Source organism: Prionailurus viverrinus, unplaced genomic scaffold (genome assembly GCF_022837055.1).
Source record: "Prionailurus viverrinus isolate Anna unplaced genomic scaffold, UM_Priviv_1.0 scaffold_35, whole genome shotgun sequence".
NCBI classification, from domain to species: Eukaryota; Metazoa; Chordata; class Mammalia; order Carnivora; family Felidae; genus Prionailurus; species Prionailurus viverrinus.
The window spans coordinates 6,365,465-6,387,566 of record NW_025927605.1 but is presented as its reverse complement, the minus strand read 5'-3'; the positions used below and the strand labels follow the sequence as shown (position 1 = coordinate 6,387,566).

General features: G+C 53.0%; 2 protein-coding genes across 6 annotated transcripts; one reads left to right on the top strand and one right to left on the bottom strand.

The window, feature by feature from the left end:
* Window positions 1–9: 9 nt before the first annotated feature.
* Window positions 10–8,685, bottom strand: CDK5RAP3 (CDK5 regulatory subunit associated protein 3). Its single transcript, XM_047845957.1, has 14 exons — window positions 8,548–8,685; window positions 8,277–8,322; window positions 6,099–6,230; window positions 5,719–5,819; window positions 5,296–5,344; window positions 4,445–4,623; window positions 4,112–4,248; window positions 3,750–3,894; window positions 3,243–3,353; window positions 2,759–2,834; window positions 2,059–2,147; window positions 998–1,203; window positions 471–642; window positions 10–360 (listed from the first exon to the last, which is right to left on the bottom strand). Exons 1-14 carry the CDS (start codon window positions 8,551–8,553, stop codon window positions 295–297), a joined length of 1,515 nt encoding a protein of 504 aa, XP_047701913.1. The 5' UTR covers window positions 8,554–8,685; the 3' UTR covers window positions 10–294.
* Window positions 8,686–9,498: 813 nt separating this feature from the next.
* On the top strand, window positions 9,499–21,618 carry PRR15L (proline rich 15 like). Of its 5 annotated transcripts, none has more exons than XM_047845641.1 (3): window positions 9,499–9,626; window positions 16,106–16,335; window positions 20,468–21,618. In XM_047845641.1, exon 3 carries the CDS (start codon window positions 20,497–20,499, stop codon window positions 20,797–20,799), a length of 303 nt encoding a protein of 100 aa, XP_047701597.1. In that variant the 5' UTR covers window positions 9,499–9,626; window positions 16,106–16,335; window positions 20,468–20,496; the 3' UTR covers window positions 20,800–21,618. The 5 variants fall into 5 exon arrangements, with proteins under 5 accessions (XP_047701597.1, XP_047701598.1, XP_047701596.1 ...); XM_047845640.1 differs by having other exon boundaries at window positions 9,522–9,626; window positions 16,085–16,335; XM_047845639.1 differs by lacking the exon at window positions 9,499–9,626 and adding an exon at window positions 14,355–15,848 and having other exon boundaries at window positions 16,085–16,335.
* Window positions 21,619–22,102: the final 484 nt, after the last annotated feature.

Sequence of the window (22,102 nt, the reverse complement as noted above, 5' to 3'; positions counted from 1 at the left end):
AACCGTCAGTGGTGAAGCAAGAGTCTCTTCGTCTTTTATTAAGTCCAACTAGATGATGAGAAGGACCAGAAACTGGGGTTGCAGGCTGACAGGCCACAGGGCCAATCAAGATAGCTTCTTGCCAGAAAATACAGTGAGGGTCAAGGTCACCATCTAGGTGACAGCTCCTTCATGCGGCCTTCCATCCTCCAATCACTTGGTCTCTGGCCAGGAAGGGCCCTGCCGCATCAGCCCTGGCTGTCGCACCCCCCTTCCTGAAGGCTGGGAAGCCGGGAAGGTAGAATGTGGGGGCTGTCACAGATAGGTTCCCATCAGGTTCACGGGGCGCCCACTGTACCTCTTGGAAATGTCAGCTTCAATCTGAAAGACAGACGTACCAAGTGGGTGGGAAGCAGAGAGGCAGGGGTGCCTTGCTGTGTAGAAACTGGGGGTCCCCCACCTGCTTGGCAGGTCTGCCTTTCCGGTCTCACCAGCTTCTGCAGCTCCTTGGTCTTCTCCAGCAGCAGATCCAACTTGGGCTCCAGGGCCGCCTGCTCCTGAAGCGCTTCCTGCTGCTTCTGCACCATCAGCTCCTTCTTCAAAGCCAGAAGCTGGGACTGCTTCAGCTTCTGCTGGAGAAACTCAGTCACTCGGTCCACATACCTGTGCAGGGTATTCAGGTGAGGGGTGCAGCCGAGCAACCCCGAGCATCCCCATTCAGCTGCTGGGAAAGGTGAGGCTCAGGAAACCAAATCCCTAACAGGCCTCTCAGCCTCCACACCCTTCAACTCCTTCTTTGCGAGGTAGAGTGCTCCCAGCTCCCCCGTCCTACTTGGGAAGCAGAGCCATCTTGCCCCAAGACAACCCCTGATCCCAACCGTGACAGCACTGCTATGGGAGGCAGAGAAGAGCTCTGGGGGCTCATGGAGAAGAGGAACACAAGGAGTCGGGGCTGCTCAAGATGGCAGAGCCCCACATCATGCTCCGGAACAGCCCGACGTCAAGGGGGAAACCAGACCTTGGTGAGGCCAGGATCATAAACAGGTGTTGCATTCGAAGACTGGTGAGCCGGCCGATCAGATCCTGCAGCGCCGACACCATGGTAACCATCTTTGCTTTGGTCTGGCCCTGCAGGATGGCGGGAGCCAGCTGGAACTGGCTCACGGACAAGATGTCTGCCTCCTCACTCATCTCCACGGCTCTCTGGGTCAAGAAGATCTCGAGCTGAGGGCAGAAGAGGATCTGGTTGAAACCAAGAAGAGAACTCAGACGTTCTCAGATGCTCAAAACGCAAGAATGAGACGTGAGGGTTGGACTCTGGGTGAGAAGGTGTTATTTCCTCTGAATACTTTTACTGCTAAAAACTTAGCAACTATAATGTGAGAGCTTGATGGGGCGCCTGGGTGGCTCAGTCAGTTAAGTGTCCAACTTCGGCCAGGTCAGGATCTCACGGTGCCTGAGTTCGAGCCCCATGTCCAGCTCTGTGCTGACAGCTCAGAGCCTGGAGCCTGCTTCGGATTCTGTGTCTCTCTCTTCTCTCTGTCCCCCCCCGGCTCACACACTCTCTCTCTTTCTCAAAAATAAAAAAAACATTAAAAAAAAAAAAAAAGATTTATAATGTGAGACCTTGAGGCAGCTTCTCACTGTCATTCTTCTGTCCCCTACTCCTATCTCAGTCCCTCTCAAGCCCTGGACACCTCTCCTTCCTCCCAGTGTACGGATAACTAAGGACACACAGATTCAACGGGTTCTCTCTGCCCCAGTGAAGGTATTTTCTCTCTGGGAGGAATGAAATTCAGGGAACAGGAATCCACATCTGAGAAGCCCTGGATTAAGAAAGGGCTGGGAAGAATCTGGGAACCAGACGCATGTCTTGTCACTCTTATTCTGCCTTAGAAACTTGATCCCTTTGTCCTTCTCTGTCCTGGAGGCTAAGAGGGGCCTCTCTGGGCAGAAAGAAAAGGGAATAGGTGAGGACTAAGAACTTTGACGAGGACCTCACCAGCCAGCAGTCCACTGGGAAGGCAACAGGCGGAGATTAACACAAAGAGGAAGCGTCCTCCCAGAGGACGAAGGTACCTCCATGAGCTCATCAATGAACTGATTCCGGGTCTCAGGGTATTCAAGAAGTGTCAGGGCATCTGGGCCCTTAGCAACACCTTCTGGAGCTGCCAGGAGGAGAGACAGAGAAGTGATAAAGTTGCTGGGGACCACAGAAAAAGACCCTCAAGTTCGAGAGGTTCTGGTGGGTTAATATGGACACAAACCCATTGCCCTAAAGCTACTATCGATCTCATCCCAGGGGGATAGGGTTACCCTTTCCCTAACCGGACACTACTACCAGCCACTACTACGGGCCGCCAGTCTGTGAGGGGGGCCGCAGAGCTGGGTTCAGGGCCAGGAAAGGCCTCCTCTGCTCTGGTAGGCCACGAAGTTTCATCCTGCACCGCCCTCTAGCGGCTCAGATCGCTGCTGCATCCTCTCCAGCGGTGGGCAGGGGGTCAGGTCACACCTCCAAGTCCAGCAGCCCTCCAGGAACCTCCCACCAGGAAAGGTGACCCATATTTGGGATCTCAAAAGTTGAGAGCTTCCAGACTTATAATGTTCCTCCACACTCACGCCATCATCAAGATTTTAAGAAAACAGTTAAATGCGTGAGAAGCCCAATCTTGGCAAGTGCATTTCTTCTTTGTTTCTAGAGACACGTTGGGGGGGTGGGCAGGGTGGCTGGCTTTTGAGCACTCACTTCTGCCAGGGCTACAGGGAGGGCTGCACTTACCCTGGGTTCCAGCTTCTAGCACTGTGATCTGCAAAGCGGCATCGTCTCCCCAGTCTATCCCATCGCCCCCAGCTTCCTAGGTAGAAAGCAAAGAACCCTGGCAGGGTTGCAAGGATCTTCCCCAGCAAAGGGAGCCGGGATAAACCAAAGCCCTTGATAAGTCCACGGCCTACACATTTCAACTGTACGAAGGACTTACAGCCCTGACATAGGTGGCAAAGATGGCAGGGGGGCCCATGTATGCTGCCACTCTCATCCCTGCTTAGAGTTACCACCTGCCCGTACCTGGCACCTTGCCTCAAATGCCAGGAGAAAAATGTCAAACCTGGGATATGACACTGTGGAAACTGCCTCCCCCTGCCAATCTGGTCTGAAAGCTATGGACTTCAAGAAATGCCTTTAGAGACAGACAATGCTTCTTTTATCACCAAAGCAGTGATCACAGAAAAGTTCTCAGAGGGATGGACTGTGAGAGCGTTCTAACCTTTGAGTCCGATTCCAGGGAGATGCCCCAGTCAATTTCGGCAGCCTGGGCAGAGATGCCAGAGTCCGTCCCTTCAGAAGCCACCTCCACCCCAAAGTCACCCCAGTCAATCTAGAAGGGGAAAAAAGTGTTAGCTCACAGAAAGTGGGTGAAAGCAAAGGGGCCTGCCTCCCCAGGGGCCTCAGCTGCCCCTGGAAGGGGCACTGGCACACTGTTCAAGTGCAATGGGCTCCGCGCTCCCCAAAGGACCGCCCAACTTCTGAGTTCACGGGGCTGAAGGATTTCTAGATGAAAGCCAACAGGCTCACTGAGCCTCTTCAGTGCTCATCCACACTCTGGCCTCAAGGAGGCCGGAAAATTAAAGGAACAGGGCCCCCCTGGACCCTTCTATGTATAGTCTCCTCTTTTCTTCCTTCTGAGACTCTGAACTCAGTCAGGGCGGGGTGGGGAGGGGTGGAGCTGTGTGGGGGGATGAGGAAGCAGCTCTCACTTGGCTCATCATCTTACCGCGTCTTCTCCCACCGGCTCAGGAGGCTCCTCGAGGTGCGGCCGCTCCACCACAGAGGGCTCGGTCCCCGTCCTCCATTCGTACACCGTGGCGTTTCCCCGCCTCTGCACGAATCGCAGCATCGGCAGCACCTGCTCTGTGGGGCTGCAACGGAGCACCAGACTGACCCTCCCACTGCCCACTCACAGAGCCCCCGCCGGGCGCCACCCTGAGCCCTGCAGCCAGATGGGCAAGGCTTCCACAGGTTCACGTATGTAAAATTAAACTCAAATGTCATGTCCGAAAACACAAGCAGAGAAGAGAGGACAGCAGGAAAAATAGGTCAACTGTCCCCGCTGCTGGAGAGAAAGAGGTCCTTTACCTTTCACACACAAACCCCACACAGGCCTGGTAGAGGTCAATGGCTTCGCCCAGAGACTGGGCCCCGGCCCCGATCTCAGCCAGCTGACTCGGCAGGTCCTTCACCAGGGCCAGCAGTTCTCTCCGGACGTTGTCTCCCTAAAGAGGATGGACGAGGGAGGCTAAGACAGGAGTGGTGGGAAGCGGAGCCCAGTGGGTTAAAGAAAATGCCCGGAGACTGGAGATGGGTGAGACACTGGCCCAAGAAGGGTGCAACCGGGCCGAGAAGGGAACCTTTCCCAGAAGCCAAGGAGCTGGGCTCAGGCCAAGAGGCCCCAGGAGCCCTCCTGCTCACCGTGATGCCGTACTGCTTGCATGAGTGGTAGAACTGCTCTCGCATCTCGGTGGCCCCTGCCTGGCCCTCCTCCTCCTTGCGACTATATTCTTGCTGCAGCTGCTGGCATTTGGCGATCTGCTTCTTCAGCGAAGGGATCTCGTAGTTGACATTCCGAACCAGGAGGCTAGAGAGTTCCACTGCGAAGGGCCCAGGAAATTCACCCCAGACGCCCACACCACAAGGCAAGCCTGCCCCCGGGACACGCACAAATACACCGAGGTCTGGCAGCGGAGAGCACGGCTTGGCTCCCCCCACCGCCCACCCTGTTCCTTCCCTTCCCAGCCGTGGAACCTCACACAGCCACCTTATCCTCTCCAATCCAGTCCTCCTCTGTAAAATAGGTGCCAAAATATTTCCCATGAGGACTAACAGAATCCACATGAAACAGGAGTACGATTCCTGGCATTCAGTAGATACTCAGCAAGAATCAGCTATTATTATTATTAATACTTGGGGGAAACATACCCCGAAGTACAATCGGCCCTGTAATTACTCTCAGGCATCCAATATGGCCCCCCGATGACCCATGCTTCCTCTGCCCAGTGGAGAAGAGGGGGCAGGTGGTCACCAAGAGGTCAGTGGTGTTGGGTCTATACATACTTGCCTGGTCAGGCCCGGCAAAGGCCCCCTACTTGCCTGGTCTTCCGCTTTCTCCCAACACTCTTTGGGGGATTTCTTGGCCCACCTGGCAAACACTCATACCCCAACCTCATCCCCGCCACGGACTGTGCCTCCTGGAAGCCTAGTGTCCCAGAACTCTGGGAGTGGGCTGCCCCTGGACTCCAGCCTCCCAGGCTGGGCCACTTTACCTAGATAGACGTTGTCCTTCTCATACAGGGCTACGATCTCCTGCCAATCCTGGGTAAGAACGGAAATAGGAAGTGAGCCGGAATAGCACTCGGGCAGCCACATCTCAGCTCAGGCCGCACACAGGGGAAGCTCCCCCAGCCTTCACATCACATCAGACGCAAACCCCTTGCCTTTCTACATAACGCTGGCTGGACCACTTCATTTTAACAGCGTGGTGCCAATGAGCATTCCCCAAAGCAGCAGGCCTGAAAATGGAAACCCAGGGGTAGGATCTACTTTTGGTATAAACTTTGGGGATGGACAGAAAGCTCAGGAAATATGCTATGTAGGCATCTCCACCGGACCCTCAGCGAGACCAGAGGCTCTGACCCTGTAGACCGGATGGGTCTGGCTGCACATTAAGCGGCTTCAGCCACACTTGCCTTCATTCGCTGTGAAGAGTACCGGCCAAAAATATTTTTTGTGGAGGCTTCGGTGCCTTTGAGAAGGTCCACGATCCTTAGGCAGTGGAAGTAGTGAATGTCTAGAGAGCAAGGAAGAGCAAAGACTCTGGGAATTATAGTATCTTGCCCACTATGCTGGGCACATGGCTGACTGATGAATGTGCTGAGAATCTTAGCATGCATAGCTTTCCCCTTCACCATTGTGTGTTGGAAGAAACTAGCATGTACCCCGCCCCCCCCCCCCAATAAATCTTTCTCTAGGGATTAGTCCTAAAGCTAAACAATAAGGGAGGAGGTTGGCTGATATACAGTGCTCCAGGAAAGACGGGGCTCCGGTAATGTAGTCCCAAATCACTCACAGGATCCAGAGAGCAGCTGGGCGATCTCCTCGCTCTCTGGCATGTCCTGGATGGCAGCATTGATCTTCTCTCGGATGGTCAACACCAGACTCTGCCATTTCAGATTGCAGTGTCGTCTGTCGACCAGCCAGTCTATGTGAGAAACACCCAAATCATAGCATTCCCACTCATGACAGCCAAAACGCCGTCACTAATTCAAGTGAAATACGCTAAGACACTGGTTAAAAGTTGTGTTCATATTGGTTAAGGTGTGGGGGATCACGGGAAGATGGGAATAAAGAGAGCCTCAAAGGGACCCTTGGCGTTAAACAGACTCCAGCAACCTGACTTCATCGCAGTGTGACTTTCATAGAGCAACTGCCTCCGTGCAGGGATAAAGAAAAACTGTGAATTAGTCCTGACATCAAAGTGCCACTTTTGACCGCTCTAAATTCTCCATAATATTTTTGCTTCCATGAGTAATTATATCTTTCTTACTGACAGAGGATGCTTTTCAACTTCCACTTCCTCAGGGCTGGGATTAACCGTGACAATGGAAAATACAAGATGATTATGCCAAGTACCGGATGAATGAACAACTGCAAAGCCCCTAATACCTACAGCGCCCTGCAGACTAGGTAACACCTGGCACCACGAGAATACCAATATGACTGACCTCCTGGAATCTGAGCCCAGATTTGTGTTTTTAGTAGAGCGGGTGGGGGGATGAGAGCCATGTACATTTCCTCAGGAGGAGAGCACTAAGAGCTAGGCTTTGCGATCACATGGTCCTGGCTTCTGATTATCAATTTGCTTAGGCAAATCTCTTAACCTTTCTGTGCCTTGGTTTCCCCACATGTAAGATGGGGATAATACGGTACTGGACACAAGAGGGAATAAAAGTAAAACATGGGGCACCGTGCCTAGCACATGGCAAGGACTCGATAAATCCTAGTAAAAATCATTTTTACAATGTCAAGTGCTTAAAACAGCACCTGGTAGAGCCAACTCTGAATGAATGGTTGCTGTTCCATTGGTCCTTCCCATGACCAGTGACAAGCTCATACAGCAAGAGTGCACAGGTGCTGCAGAACTGGGACAAACGTGAAAGGACACTGAAGAAGCTCCATCAAGTGGCCACTGCACAGGACTGACCGAATGGTCCACAATGGTGAGTCCAGAACCTTGCCTTTGTTAATACACCTGCCAACTAGCCAAACATTGGGGTCCCACGCTAGCTATCACTTACACTGCTTCTGCCGTATTCCTCTAACATCTTCAGAGAGAAAAATTCTGTAGATGTCATAGAACTAGAAGGGGACGAGGTAGTCAAACAGAGGTCATCTTAATGACTAAACTAGCATCAAATCAATTGATCCAATGAGCATTTTAAAATCCAGGAGCTGTGCACTTGCCCTGGAAAAGTCATAATGAAGAGGTCCTTGCCTGGCTCTGAACTGAGGAGGTATAGAGATCAGATACTGGCAGCAGGGAGATGGCCTGGCCACTAAAAGGTCTTTATTCCCAATTGGATCTCTGTCTCTCTTCCTCCTAAAATCAAGCGGAGATGGAAGCTTTTAAAATGAAAGGAAGGTAGGGGTGCCTGGGTGGCTCAGTGGATTAAGCATCCGACTTTGGCTCAGGTCATGATCTCACAGTTTCGTGAGTTCAAGCCCCACATCAGTCTCTGTGCTGACAGCTCAGAGCCTGGAGCCTGCTTCGAATTCTGTGTCTCCCTCTCTCTCTCTCTCTCTGCTCTCCTGCCCCGCTCATGCTCTGTCTCTCTCTCCTTCAAAAATAATTAAAATTTTTAAAAAAAGAATTAAAACGAAAGGAAAGTAAGTTTTTTTTTTTTCATACAAAAAACATCGACCCTGGGGGCTGACAAACTTAAGTTCCAATTTCAGATCTACTGCTTAGTAGCTGACCGTCTTTAAAGTAAGCCACGACTCTCTTGATGCCTGAATGACCTTACAACACGTGTTAGGAATGACGTGTTAGTAGAAGACGCAGGTCAAGTACAGACTAAGAATGGTTCCTTCCCGCTCTTCCTAGCGCCGGCAGGTAACCACCGCAGAGGGCATAGAACAGGGCGAGTGGTCAGGGGCCTTGGGGCGTCACGGCTCCCAGCTGTTGGCAACAGGAGGCAATGGGCCGGGCTTCCCCCTGACAGCGGTTGCGCGGGGCGTCCCCTCCTACCGAGCAGCTTGCTGGTCTGGATGTCGATGGGCACGTGCTGATGGTCCTGGCGGGAAACACAGCGAGAAACGGGGCTTGAGCGCGGGGAGGGGGCGTGCCACCCGCGCGCTTATTTCCGGGGCCCAACCGCCACCTTGAGGGGCCAGAATGTTGGGCCGGGGAGGGCCGAACCCGGGAGGGAGGCCGGAGAAGCGGGTCTGGGACCGACGGGTTGAGCTCAGTCCAGGGGTGACAGACCAGTGCCCCATTCCCCCAGCTCCTGTCTCCACACCTGCATCTTTCCTCCACTTCCGCTTCCGGCCGGCGACCCAAGTCAGCCCCACCTACAACCAATCCAGCGCAGGCCTGGCCGAGCCTCAGTTTTGGCACGGTCGGACCTCCTCGGGCCACGTCGCCATCTTCCTCCGAGCCAATCGGGGCGCGCGCTCCACCCCTGGCCACAAGCCCCACCCACCTCGGGGCTCCGAATGGCTGAGCCCGGGAGGGGCGGGAGAACCGAAGACAGCCAATGGGAGACGCGAGGCGGGCTCAGAGCTGGAGAAGGGCGGGGACGCCGAGAAAAGGCTGCAGGGGCTGCGAGATCACAGCAGACGGCGCCGGAGAGTTGGTCCGGGCAGCTTCCGGCCAGGTGGGCGCGGGGTTTACGGTGCAGGCATTACTGTGCTTGCAGGCAGGGTCCTAGCGCCGACCCTGGAGCCTTTGGCACTTGTCACATTTTACCTTCCCGTTCAATTTATCTGATAGACATGTGTTGAGCACCTGCTATGTGTTGTGTGATTGGACAGGAAAGGGGTGGAAGGAGGGTCAAGGGAGGCATTCCAAAGAGAACACCTCAATTGAATCTTAAAGGAAGGGCTACACAAAGAGGGGCATGTGGGGAGAGGTGTTCCGGGTGGAGGAGACCGTCCAGACAAAGCTATGGAGGCCACAAACTGCAAGAGGGGTGCAAGGAACAACAGGCAGGCAGGCAGGACTGGCAACATAATTGGTGGGGTCCAGGGCAAAATGAAAATGTAGGGCCCCTTGTTAAAAAGTTGAAGAATTTCATGAGGGGCCCTGCATCAGGTCTCACACTCATGAAGGCGGCCGGGAAGGCAGGCCAGCCTCTGTGCAGTAAAAGGTTTGCGGCAAGGAGTGGCCAGAGAAGAGCCGTAAAAGTGGAAAGGTCATATCATAGGGAGGAGCCTCATTAGGGAACTTGGACTTTACCTCCGCTGACAGAGAGGAACCACTGGAGGGTTTGAAGGGTTTTGAAGCAGGGAGGGACCTGTTCAAATCAACTGCAAGGAGGATGGTTTCGTGGGAGATAAGGCTGGAGACAGGGAGACTATCTGAAGTTATCATGCAGAGGTCAGTGACCTGGGACAAGGCATGAGGAGGAGGGGAAGGGCTGGATTTGAGAGATGTTTGGGAGGGAAATGGACAGAACTTGGCCATCAAGTGGGTGTGTGGATGGGGGAGATAGACAGCAAGGATGACACGTAAAGTGGCTGGATTAGGAGCGCCACCAACTGAGACAGGGATGCAGGATGCTGACCAGGTATTGGGGAGGCGGGGTTCTTGGCTTTGAACTTACCAGGTTAGTGGTGCTGGGAGGCCCCCATGTAAAAAAAGCGTGCAAGAGACACTTGGGTCTATAGCTGTGGAGTTCAGGGGGAGCCCTGGGGCTAAGGGTGCAGCTTTGGAGAGCCACAAGCTGACTGATCTGAAGTTCACATGCTGGCTGAGGCTGAGGGAAGGCATGAGATTGGGCAAGAGGTGGGTAGAGTGAGGAAGAGACTGGGTGGGCCCAGGATAGATTACCAGGGACCTCACAGGGCTGGGTGTGCCATTTGGGGCCCCTCCCCTTCCAGGATGTTAGCTCCTCCAGGAGGCTCTGGCTGGTTCTTTGGAAAGGACCACCCCCACCCCACCCCGTTTCTGCCCCAGCACAGCACTTGGGGCTCAGAAAAATTTGTTCTTGAACTGTGTGGTGTGCTGTAGCAACAAGAAGACCTAGATTTCCATCCAGGGAGATCTTGGACTATTTCCATAACCTCTCTGCCAGCCAGTTTCCTTAACATGGAGCTAGCACCTATCTTGGCTATCTTGGTATTTCTGTTTATAGGCTTACATAAATAAACATGTTAGACGTATATAACACTTGGCATTTTACAACATGCTTTAATATATCTCTCATGCTTTGAAGACCGTGTGTGTGTGTGAAACATTAATCGTCATTAATTAAAAAAAATTTTTTTAAGTTATTTGTTTATTTGTGAGAGAAAGAGAGAGAGCAGGGGAGGGGGAGAGAGAGGGGGACACAGAGAGAATCCCAAGCAGGCTTTGCACTGTCAACACAGAGCCTGATGAGGGGCTCGAACTCAGGAACTAGGAGGTCATGCCCTGAGCCGAAGTTGGACACTTAACCAACTGAGCCACCCAGGTGCCCCTAATCATCATTATTCCCACATGGATTGAAAGATTTCCCTGGATATAGCTCACTAGGCAGAACTAAGGGCCTCTTCAGGGCTCTCTCATGGGAATTTGGCTCCCATCTCAGAGTCCTGACTCAGGCTGTAAGAATTGCTGGGACTCCCCCCCATGATTAAACAAACACTTACTGGGCTCCAACTATGTGTTCCTGGCTCCCTGGGACACCCCAAGAAGCATGGCCCTGCCCCACCCTCAAGGTGCATCTCTCCTCCTTGAACCAACAGGTGGGGCACAGCAGGACAGGGTGAGTTGGTGGAGGCAGAGACCACCAGCATTTCACCCCACCCACAGCTCCCCGGGGTGACTCATGTGGAACAGAAGGATGTTTAAAAATAGTTCTGTCCTGCCGCTGGCCTCAGCTCAGGGTGGCTGCCCTAGACAGCACAGGAGTGTGGGTTTGGGGCGGCATTCTGCAGTGTTTGTCCTTTTCCAAAGGCCACAGAGAACCTCGGGGCCTATGGGCAGAGAAGCACATATGTGGTCTGGCATCCGGGGCATCGGGTCCTGGGGGCTGCCAGCGGTCGGAAGGTGGCATGTGGGATGCCTTACTGTGATTCTCATGATCCTCTGAGGATTTAGCAGATGGGACACTGGGGAGGTGGAGAAGGGCATAGCAGGCCTGTGCCAGCTTTGGACAGGAAAGCACGGAGCCCCAGGGTGGCCTGCAGGCAGGCTGCTTGACTATCCTTTGTTGTTGTTGTTAGCTTTCTTATTAAGTGATAACCGTGTGCCACGTGACAGTGTAGAGGTTTTACAAGCCTTTATCTAACTTGATCCTTCCAACAACCTTATAATGTGGGTACTATTATTAGCCAGATCTTGCTTAGTTAAGTAACTTGTCCAAGTTCACACAGCTGGTAGTTGGTGGGGCTGCGATTCAAACCCAGGCCTGTCTGGCTCCCCAGCCTGCATTCTTGTTCTCCGTGGGATGTGGCTTCTCCCGAGGCCCTGCCTACCCCATTCACTCTGCTTGGCCATCTCAGCCCCGGGTCTCTTTCTCCCTCCACTTTGGCCTGATTCCCATCTTTTCCCCCAGTTGTTGTGTCAGAAGCTTGGAACCCCCACCCTTGCAGTCCCTGCCCCTTTCCAAAGTTCCTTCTTACCACACCTCATTCTGGGCAAGAACACCTATTACTTATCTTCCTGCAATAGCCATAAAAAGAAGGCTTACCCTTGACATTCAAATAATCCATTTCTTTTATCCACCATATGTTTATTACTATATGGTCCGTGTTTTCTGTGTGTTTGCTCACAGCCATGCTGTGTGTGTGTGTGTGTGTGTGTGTGTGTGTGTGTCTGCCTGCTGGGCTAAAAGCCCCGGAGACTAGTTTTTCTTTAGTTTGCCTCCGAACATCATCTGTGAGCACCTTGTGGGCAGCGAGGACAGGCTTGTTCATCTGGGTAACCCCAGCTGCATGACACCTGACATTGAAGTCAGGTGCTTACTGGCTGCTTGTAAAGAAAGGAATAAGAGGTGTGACATGTGCAGGCAGCCATTTAGTAATGAGTAGGGACTGGGGTCACTTGGTCTGGAGTGGGGAGGGTTACACGTTCTCCAGCTCTGTTCGTCATCTCTTCTTCCACAGCTCAAGACTTAGAATCAGGCCCCCTGAACTGCTTGCAACTGTAACCCAATGGTCCCTGTGTCTTCGTGCCACAATAGGGCCCCAAGATCCTTGGGGCTCCCTAGGTGTATTTTACTTCCTTCACTCAACAAGGGCAAATTTCTGAAAACGTGCACGTTGCATGTTTGTATGTAGAATATCATACTTGAACTTGGTTTTAGGGAGGTGCATTTAAAGGTTAAAAAAAAAAAAAACACCATAAAGCAATAAAGTGGCCTGTTTAGAAAATATTCATAGTTTATAGCCTTATCTCAAACTCCCCTCCCAGCCCAGCTCCTCCCAGAAATAAATCTCCTAAAGGCCAAGGGTGGGGCCTGATTTCCCAGGCTGGTCCCTGTCTGGAGGGTGGGCCAGAGACTCCACGGCCCGCACCTGGTTCTGGTGGTGTTCTCCGGGGGCCGGCCACAGGTGGGCATCCACCGAATCCTGCCCACTGCAGTTCTCATTCGGGCTCCTTCTGCAGTGTGGGAATCAGAGAACAGGATTCTGCACCCACCCTCCCCAGGTCCCAGGCATCAGAAAGTTCTGGAGTTTGGAGTCAGGGAGTGTGGGCAGGAGTGCTTCCAGGAGGAGCCCCTTCTCCTAAAGATGGAAATGGTGCCCTGACCCTTGGTTGCTGTACCCCAGGTAGTGACCATCTCATTGACCCTCCAGTGTCTTCCCAACACTTGAGCTGGGATGAGTGTTTAGCCTCTTCTGTTCTCTTCTAGATGGGATGTCCATTCTCAAAGAGATGGGGCTTTCAGAGAAAGTGATGGATCTAGAAAGCTGTGGGCACCTTCCTGGGACAGCTATATTATTTTTTTTAAGATTTGTATTTTTAGGGGCTCCTGGGTGGCTCAGTCGGTTAAGCGTCCAACTTCGGCTCAGGTCACGATCTCATGGTTTTTGAGTTCAAGCCCCGCGTCAGGCTCTGTGCTGATAACTTAGAGCCTGGAGCCTGCTTCGGATTCTATGTGTCTCTCTCTCTCTCTGCCCCTTCTCTGCTCATGCTCTGTCTCTCTCTCTCTCAAAAAAATAAACGTTAAAAAATGTTTTTAAAAAATTAAAAAATACGATTTTTATTTTTTCATTTTATTTATTTTAGAGAGCACACGTGAGTGGGGGAGAAGAGCAGAGGGAGTGAGAGAGAATCTCAAGCAGGCTCCATGCCAAGTGTGGAGCCTGACTCTGGGCTCAATCCCATGACTCGGATCATGACCTGAGCCAAAATCAAGAGTCAGATGCTCAACTGACTGAGCCATCCAGGTGCCCTTATAAGATTTTATTTTCAAGTAATCTCCACACCCAGTGTGGGGCTCAAGCCCACAACCCCGAGATCAAGAGTCGCACACTCCACCGACCAAGCCAGCCAGCACCCCAAGAAGTAGACTTCTTACTAGAGGCAGGCGGACCTTGCAAAATAATATCCTAAGTTCACATAAACCCCTGGGAAGATGATAATTAACAGCAAGCCTGCTGTAGCTGAAATCACATGGGCTTTGTCTCACATTTGCCTGACCCAGGGACTGTGGGAAAAAGGCAAACAAGCTAGATTAAGAATTTCTTAGGGTAAAGACAAGACTTCTATTTCTCATTTGCGTTTTAAAGCTTGTATTAAGTCCCTACTATGTCAGGTCTGAATCTGTGGCAGATAATTCTTGGTTCAAGGAGATAAAATTCTCTAAGGGAGCCAAATACATGAATAGATCATTACAATACTATATATGTATATATGTGTGTACATACACCCATATGATCAATCATGGTATATATCATGTTAAATAGCATATGAGCAAACTCTGAAGGAATAAAAAAGTTCCTGGTGGCATAGGAGGTGTAATAATTAATTCAGGCCTTGAGGGATGAATAGGGGTTTATCTTGGTTTAAACATTTTTTTTAATGTTTATTCATTTTTTTGGAGAGATAGAGACAGAGCACAAGCAGGGGAGGGGCAGAGAGAGATGGAGACACAGAATCCAAAACAGGCTCCAGGCTCTGAGCCATCAGCACAGAGCCCAGCACAGGGCTCAAACTCACGAACTGCAAGATCATGACCTGAGCTGAAGTCAGCACTTAACAAACAGACTGAGCCACCCAGGCCCCCCAAGTTTGTCTTAGTTTACACAGGAGGTCATTCCCGAGCAGGAACACAGCACGCACTCCTAATCCCAGCTTCTTTGGCCAGGAAGGTAGGCAGAGAAAGGGACTAGTGAGAGGATTTATGGCACGTTGGGAGAGGAAGCTGCAGAGGCCCATCCTAAGAGGGCCGGGCCAAGTGGGTTCCACTATGGGCCAAGGGGGGCCTTTGAAGGACTGTCCACTTGAGGCCTAGAGGTAGGGGGGCTGTTGAGGAAGGAGGAGAATATGAACTCACAAGGCCATGAGAAGTTGAACCAAGTAGAAACAGGGTTGGAAATGGTAGGGCAGATGTGAGAGGTGGTTAGTTTGGGAGTTGGTTGAGGGGATTAGGAGCCCAAGGAAAGTGGGATCGTCTGCCTTTTCTCTACCCAGTAGTTGGCTCAGAGCCTGGCACACACTCAGACCCTGGAGGAAGGAGCTGGGTGGGTGAATTGGGCATCTAAGTCAGGCCGCACTGGGACACACAGCTGCAGGGACACTGAACACACAGGGGGATGTTCCTCGCTCTCCAGCGATGCCTGTCCTAGGGGAGAGAATGCCAGCACAGATGGGCCACCTGAGGGGGGCGGCAAAATAACCTGCTCCAAGGCTCGGAGCCTGATGCGAAAGCAGCCCTGGGTGAACGCTGCGCACCACCTTGGCTATTGCAGGTTTGCAGGAGGGGGTGGGTCAGTGAGGGGATCCGTGAGGATGTCGCCCCCTGCCCGAGCACGCTCTGCCTTCTCGCCTTTCCCTCTCTTCCAGCCTCGCCACAGCCCCGTCTCTCCTCCTTCCCAGAAAGCTGGCCCCAGGTGTTACCCCCTTTATAACATCCACCAAAAGCCCGTGCAATGGACCCCTGGAAGTTTGGGGGAAGGGGCATGAAGCGGTACTTTGCAGAGTACAATAGGAGCATGGTCCAGTTATCAGAAAAACAAATGCCCCTCTGCCCACGCACGTGGAACTTGGCATCTGATTTCACAGCCCCTGAAACCTACCTCTAAGCGATGGAGATGTCTGAGGGTGGGTGGGTCTGGAGAGCCTGGCCCAAGGTGGGGCCAGTGACCACCCCCCACCCTGAGGAGGGGCCCTTCAGGTAAAGAGGGAACCGCAGCCCCCCACCCAGTGCCCGCCTGAGGAGCATTGAGCTTTTGGGGTGGAGCGGACAGCCTGGGAACCGGTCTGCCAACCAGTTTAACCAGGGACTGGTTTCGACTCCGGAGTTCAAAGGAGCTAGGGTGCACCCCGTCCCACGTCCCACCCGGCCAACGGGGAACAACGGCGCTTAACCCTTTCCCGGTTGTGCCTGGGGCCACGTCCAGATGTGGTCTGTGATGGAGAGCGTCCGACCCTCTTTGGGGCATGAAATGGGTGAGGGTGACCTTGGCTACAGCTGGGGGGTGCAGCCAGGCCCACGAGGGTGGGGAAACTGAGGAGAGAGGCTCCCTTGTTCCTCCTGCCCCAGACTTCCCTTGGGGTTTCCTCTTCCTGCCTAGGCGATCCCCGGAGGACCCTGACTTCTGGGTGGGTGCAGGGGCACTGGGATTGGATTTCTGGGGTAATGAATATTCATCAGCCTGATCCGGCCTCTGCTTCTGTTTACTTAGCCGGGAGGGGCTGGGTTTCAGGTTCACCTTGACTCCTGGAGCCGCCGCGGAGCAGGTACCCGCTCCTGCACCTGTTTCTCTTGCACCTGCCGTCCAGCTGCTCCTACCCAGCTCGCCCGGCCTGAGCCTTGCCTGGCGCAGCACCCTGGAGGCACCCCTACCTCCTCCGGTCTCCCTCCCGGGCAGCTGCCACGCTCAGCTCCTTCTCTAAGGAAGGTCTCACCTCCAGCCCGGAGCAGCCAGGATTACAGGTACAGGCAGAGGGTGAGGGGGTGGGGAAACCAAGGCACAGAGCCCAGTCAGGGCACTCCGTTCCACTTCCATGGCTGACAAGACTAACTGGGAGGGGGAACCCAGGCGGGCTGGTTCCCATCTCTCCCCTAGGTGGGCAGGCAGCACTCAAGACTCATCCCACTGGCTCTTGGAGTTAATCCAGGCCTCCAGCAGAGCTCTTTCTGGGAAAGTTTCCCTCCAGAGCAGTTCTGTATTAACTCTTACTAAGCTGGAGCCTACCCACCCCCCACCCCCCACCCCCACCCCCATCCCCAGCCTGGAGGATGTTTCTGGCCGTCTGGTAGGAACATCTCTCTGTTCCTATCCAGGGTAGCCCAGTCTTACCCAGAGTGCACAAATGGCATCAGGGGCCCTGCAGAGGGATAGGGGCTGGGGGGTTCTGGGTTTTGTCTTCAAGCATAGAAGCTGACTCACTTCCTCAAGTCCCCTCCACTCCTCCACCCCCAACACTGTCAATGGTTAACTTGTCCCAGCTCAGAAGGGGCCTGGTTCAGTCTGGACAAGGCCCTTGGAACAGTTCATGGAACTCAGCTAGGGTGGTGGGGCCTGTCCTAGGTGGCCACATGCCCACCAGGGTGCTGGCTGTCATAGGCAGGGTGGGGGGTGGTGGCAGGCTATCCTGTGAGGCCCTTTGTGGGCTCCAAAGCTGTGCAAACAGCGGCGATGTAGCTAACTCACGTCCTCAGGGGTTGATTTCTATCATCCCATGGATTGCAGGGCCCCAGGGCGAGGGCCCAGCCCTCAGTTTGGCCAGCTAAGGGCCCTGCGCACGCAGACCGCATGGCCCCACCACATGTCACCAAGTGCTAGGTCTGCTTGAAAACCCAAGGACACCCCCTGCCCCCCGTTTCCTCTGACCTTCTGTGATTAGGCGTGGGCATGTGGCTGTAAGTATATCGCTCTTTCCGATGTTTGATAGCTTTCGATATCACATCACTTTTTTTATGTTTATTTATTTTTGAGAGAGAGAGAGAGAGAGACAGAGCATGAGTGGGGGAGGGGCAGAGAGAGAGGGAGACAGAATCCGAAGCAGGCTCCAGGCTCCGAGCTGTCAGCACAGAGCCCGACGCGGGGCTCGAACTCACAAACCTCGAGATCATGACCTGAGCAGAAGTTGGACGCTCAACCGACTAAGCCACCCAGGCGCCCCATATCACATCACTTTTTTGATTGAAAGCAAATCAGATTTTACACTATCTTGGGGTGACTCACCACTTAAAATAATCTTATAGTTTGGTTATTTTGTAAAATAAACAGTCCTCTAATTTATCTCTTCTGTTTAGATTTTCATACGTCAGTCTTGCTGAAAGGGGCAAACATCTCTTACCAGTGCTTCTATGTCCTCTCGGACAGAAGGGACAGCAAAAGGCATCTTAGCCCAGAGTTCAAGGCCAGCAGACAAGGGCCCTGATGACTTGGTGCCATGGTGGAGGTCCCAGGGCAGGGTCCAAGGTCTATTCCCGTCTCTCTGTATGGTTTTCTGATAAGGTTCCTTGTGATCGGTCACTTCCTTCATTCCGGGGAGAGTTAAGCCCCGTGGATGCCGATTTGCAGCACCCGCTAAAGCAGGTGTCTTTTTTGTATGTTGCTTTAATTTTTATTTTTGAGAGGGAGAGCATGAGTGGGGGAGGGCCAGAGAGAGAGGGAGTCAGAGGATCCAAAGCAGGCTCTGCGCTGACAGCAGTGAGCCCAATGTGGGGCTTGAGTTCATGAACCAGGAGATCATGACCTGAGCCGAAGTCGGATGCTCAACCGACTGAGCCACCCAGGTGCCCCTAAAGCAGGTGTATTTTAGCCGGCACAGGCAGAAGCACTTTCTCTCAAGGGGGTGGGCAGTCAGATGGTTATCGTCGGCTCAGGAGTTGGATTCTCCACCCCTCTCTGAGTTCCTTGGCAACCCCGGATGGGCGGTGGTGGGGTCACGGGCCTTGCCCTAGACCAGGCGGTGACTGGGCACCCACAGGCCAAGCAAGTGCCCTCCCCACAACTCCTTCCAGAAACCCATTCTGGAACACCAAGTTCTGTGCAAGATTGTGCTAAGCCCAGGTGGGGGGCAAGCTGCCAAAGCAAACCTCTCAGGCTGTCCCCTTTGTGCACTCACCTCTCCAGGGTGCCCTGAGAGTATTTATCTGGCCACTCTCACCCCCTTTCACTTTCTAAGTGGGAGCTGCACAAGATCTCCCCTGGGCTTCTCTTGCTACTTGAGCTCAGCTAGAGGGACAGAGCTGGCAATGTGGGATCTGCTTCCCAAAGAGGTAGCAAGGAATCCATCAGGCATGTGATCTGGGCCGGGGGCTGAGTATATGGCGGGACAGGGGGCACCAGCAGCAAGGGGCCCATGGAGGCGGGCACTCAACCCATTCCAAGCCTAGACCAGCATCCCGCTTTTGTTTTTCCCAAATTTGATATGCTCTCCCACTTAAAAAAAAAAAAAAAAAATCCTTGCTCATTAGGGAAGATCTGGAAACCAGAAACAATACAGGGAGAAAACACCCCCAATTCCTTTTCCATAAAGAAAATCACTATTAATCATTTGTCATACTTCTTTCTGGTCTTTTTAGAGAATGTAGCTAAGACCATTGGTTTTTAAAAGGAGGTAACATACGGGGCGCCTGGATGGCTCCGTCAGTTAAGTGTCCAACTCTCGATCTCGGCTCAGGTGATGATCTCACGATTTGTGAGCTGGAGCCCCTCCTCGGGTTCTGTGCTGACAGCGTCGAGCCTGCTTAGGATTCTTTCTCCTTCTCTCTCTGCCCCTACCCTCCTCATGCTCTCTCCCCCTCCTCTCTCTCAAACTAAATAAATAAACTTAAAAAAAAAAAAAAAAAAGGAGGTGATAGATTTGCCTGTGCTTGGGCTGCCTGACCATCTAGCTTTCTGGTGTATTGTGGCTACTGGCTCCTCCCCAGGACCCTTCACAGCCACATGCAGAGTCCGGAGAACCAGACCACCACCCTCTCCAGACTCACAGATGCCTTGATCTGTCATCCCTCTGCCTGCCCTTCCATTGCTCTGAATTCCTCCAGTCTGCTGTCTCTTTCTTCCACCTTCCACCCACCGTCCCCCACCAGCAACGATGTCCAGGAAACCTCATCTCCCAGAACACGTACTAGCTCAGACAGCATCTATGTGGAAATTAGTAGAAGATGAGGCCAAGCCAGGACGCATCGCTTGTCAGCGGGGATGCCTGGATTCTAGCCTCCAAGCCCCACCTCTGTTGGGTACCTTATGGAGGGTCCAGCCTGGTCTAAACCGTATCTCATGTAGACCTTGTGGCCTCACCAAACCTTCCAGATTTCCAAGCTTTTAGCTCCCCTGCAAACTCCTGTCCTCATGGAAGCTAGGTGGGGAAAGGAACCATTCCTCGATAATTACTGACGTTACCATGTTTTACTTTGCAAAGCATGCCTCCCTCTGTGGGCAGGGATTAACGTTAGAGCTAAATGTTAGGGCTGGAAGGGACAGCTGAGGACTCTGAGGGCCAGAGAAGTAACTTGCTAGAGGTCACAGGCTAGTACAGTCCCCGGGACTTCCCACTCCCGGCCTGAGCTTCCTCCCGCTCAGGAAAAATGCAATGGCTCCTTCACTCCTGCTGGTCCCCACTGGGAAGTCCAAATTACTCTCAAAATTGTAAATCCTATTTATTTTATAATGAATACTAAACAAAATGCACAGGGTGTTTCTACCCATCTGATACCAGCCAACCACCTGCCGGCTCCTGGCGGCGGGGCCTGGTGGCCTAGTGGGAAGAAATTGGGAAGGGTGTCAGTGGTCTGGGTGCTGGGTGACCCAGGCAAGCCGTTCACCTCCCTGCAGCCCTGAGGGGCCTGGAATCTCAAAGCTCCCTACCCCTGCATGGCAAAAGTATGTGGCTGTCCCGCGGCCCCTTGGCCTGTTGATGTCCACTTGGCTGCCCCTTCCCCAGGCCCCTCTCTCCCCTCTCTTCCTGGGTTCATTCAGCTTCACCTTCAATTCTTTCAGGCCTGGACTATTGAAATAGCCCACGATTAGGAGTTTAGAGAGGGCTGCTCCGAGGTACCCCCCTGCTCCCCCACTGCCTCCTCTCACTGTCCCACCCTGCTCTTGCAGAAAGCCCCACCCTTGGCTCGGGGAACGCCATGACCGAAGTGGGCTGGTGGAAGCTGACCTTCTTGCGGAAAAAGAAATCCACACCCAAGGTGCTCTATGAGATCCCCGACACCTATGCCCAAACAGAGGGCAGCGCAGAGCCCCCTGGGCCCGAGGGCGGAGGCCCCGACGGCAACTTTAACACCCGCCTGGAGAAGATTGTGGACAAGAACACAAAGGGCAAGCATGTCAAAGTCTCCAATTCGGGCCGCTTCAAGGAGAAGAAGAAAGTCCGAGCCACGTTGGCAGAGAACCCCAACCTCTTTGATGACAGGGAAGACAAAGGACAGTGAAGGGGGCCAAGGAGGATGCTAGCACCTCCCCACTCCTGCCGTCAGCCGGATCTGAGACAGGAGCTTGCCACGCTGGCCTCCTTGGCCACAGCTGAAGCCGTGGGGGCAGTTGATGCCTGCTGGCAGGAAATGTCTGGTTTTAGGTTTGTATTTATATATCCCAGCTTTCTGGAAGGCCTGGGAGAGCCCAGGGTACTCCCACGTCCCCCAGCACATACAGAAGCACTCCAGTCCGAGGATGAGAGCCCCACCCAGGAAGGACGGCCCTCCTCGCTGTGGCGGTGCCAGCAGGGAGGTGGGCATGGCAAGAAATGGAGAGAGGGAGCGGACAGACTTCACTTCCTCCAGGGGCACAGGGTCAAGGGTGAGTTTCAGTTGCTCCCTCTACCTTCTCTACCTGTAACTGTTCGCTGGACCAATTCTGAGAGTGAATTTTCCAGAAGCCACATGATGGGGTGGCTTCCTGGAGCTGGAGGAGGTGGACACCCTGAACTGGAGCTCACTTTCTATCACAAGAGGGCAGCTTCCTGGAACTTGGTGCCCAGGTGTGCGGGGAGAGAAGGACGCTGGGTGGTGCTGCAGAACGCCAGGGGGGGGACCCCATGGCTCCCCGCACACATCCTCAAAGGGCGCTGCACTCGGGGAGGGGGTAGGGAGTGTTGGTAGGAGCTAAGAGCAGCTAACTCTCTTCTCCCCTTCTCCTACTAGTATTTAAGAGGGACAGGCCCCAGAGATGAGTCCTGGAGCCTTGAATTTGCTTAAAAAAATAATTGTAGGTTTCTCTTTGTAATAAACGATGATGCAAAAGCAGAGAACTTATTTATGCTTTTGTCTTACATTTACTGAGGCCCATCTCTAATGCCTTTACTCCCTTCGTGTAAGTAAGTAAAGTAGAACTTTGTGCTCAAAGTGTTCCTATAAAGCATCAGAAAGGATCCCCAGGGGTCACCTAGCTGGTTGGTAGAGCATGTGACTCTTGATCTCCAGGTTGTAAGTTTGAGCCCCAGGTTGGGTGTAGAGATTACTTAAAAATAAAAAATAAAATCTTTTCTCTTTCTCTCTTTCTTTCTTTCTTTCTTTCTTTTTTTTTCTTTCAAAGGAAGGGTCCCCAATGTGAAAATATAGCAAAGGGAGGGGCTAGTTTCAACTCAGCGGTCAGTTACTTCTGGTCAACAGAGAGACCATCAGGGGCTCTAAGAGAGTGGAGGAGACCTTTGGAGACTGACCCCCAAATCGCAGGGGTTTGGTTTGGGATCAGGATTCAAATTCTCACTCCATAGCTTAGTAAAAATGGTGATTTGGG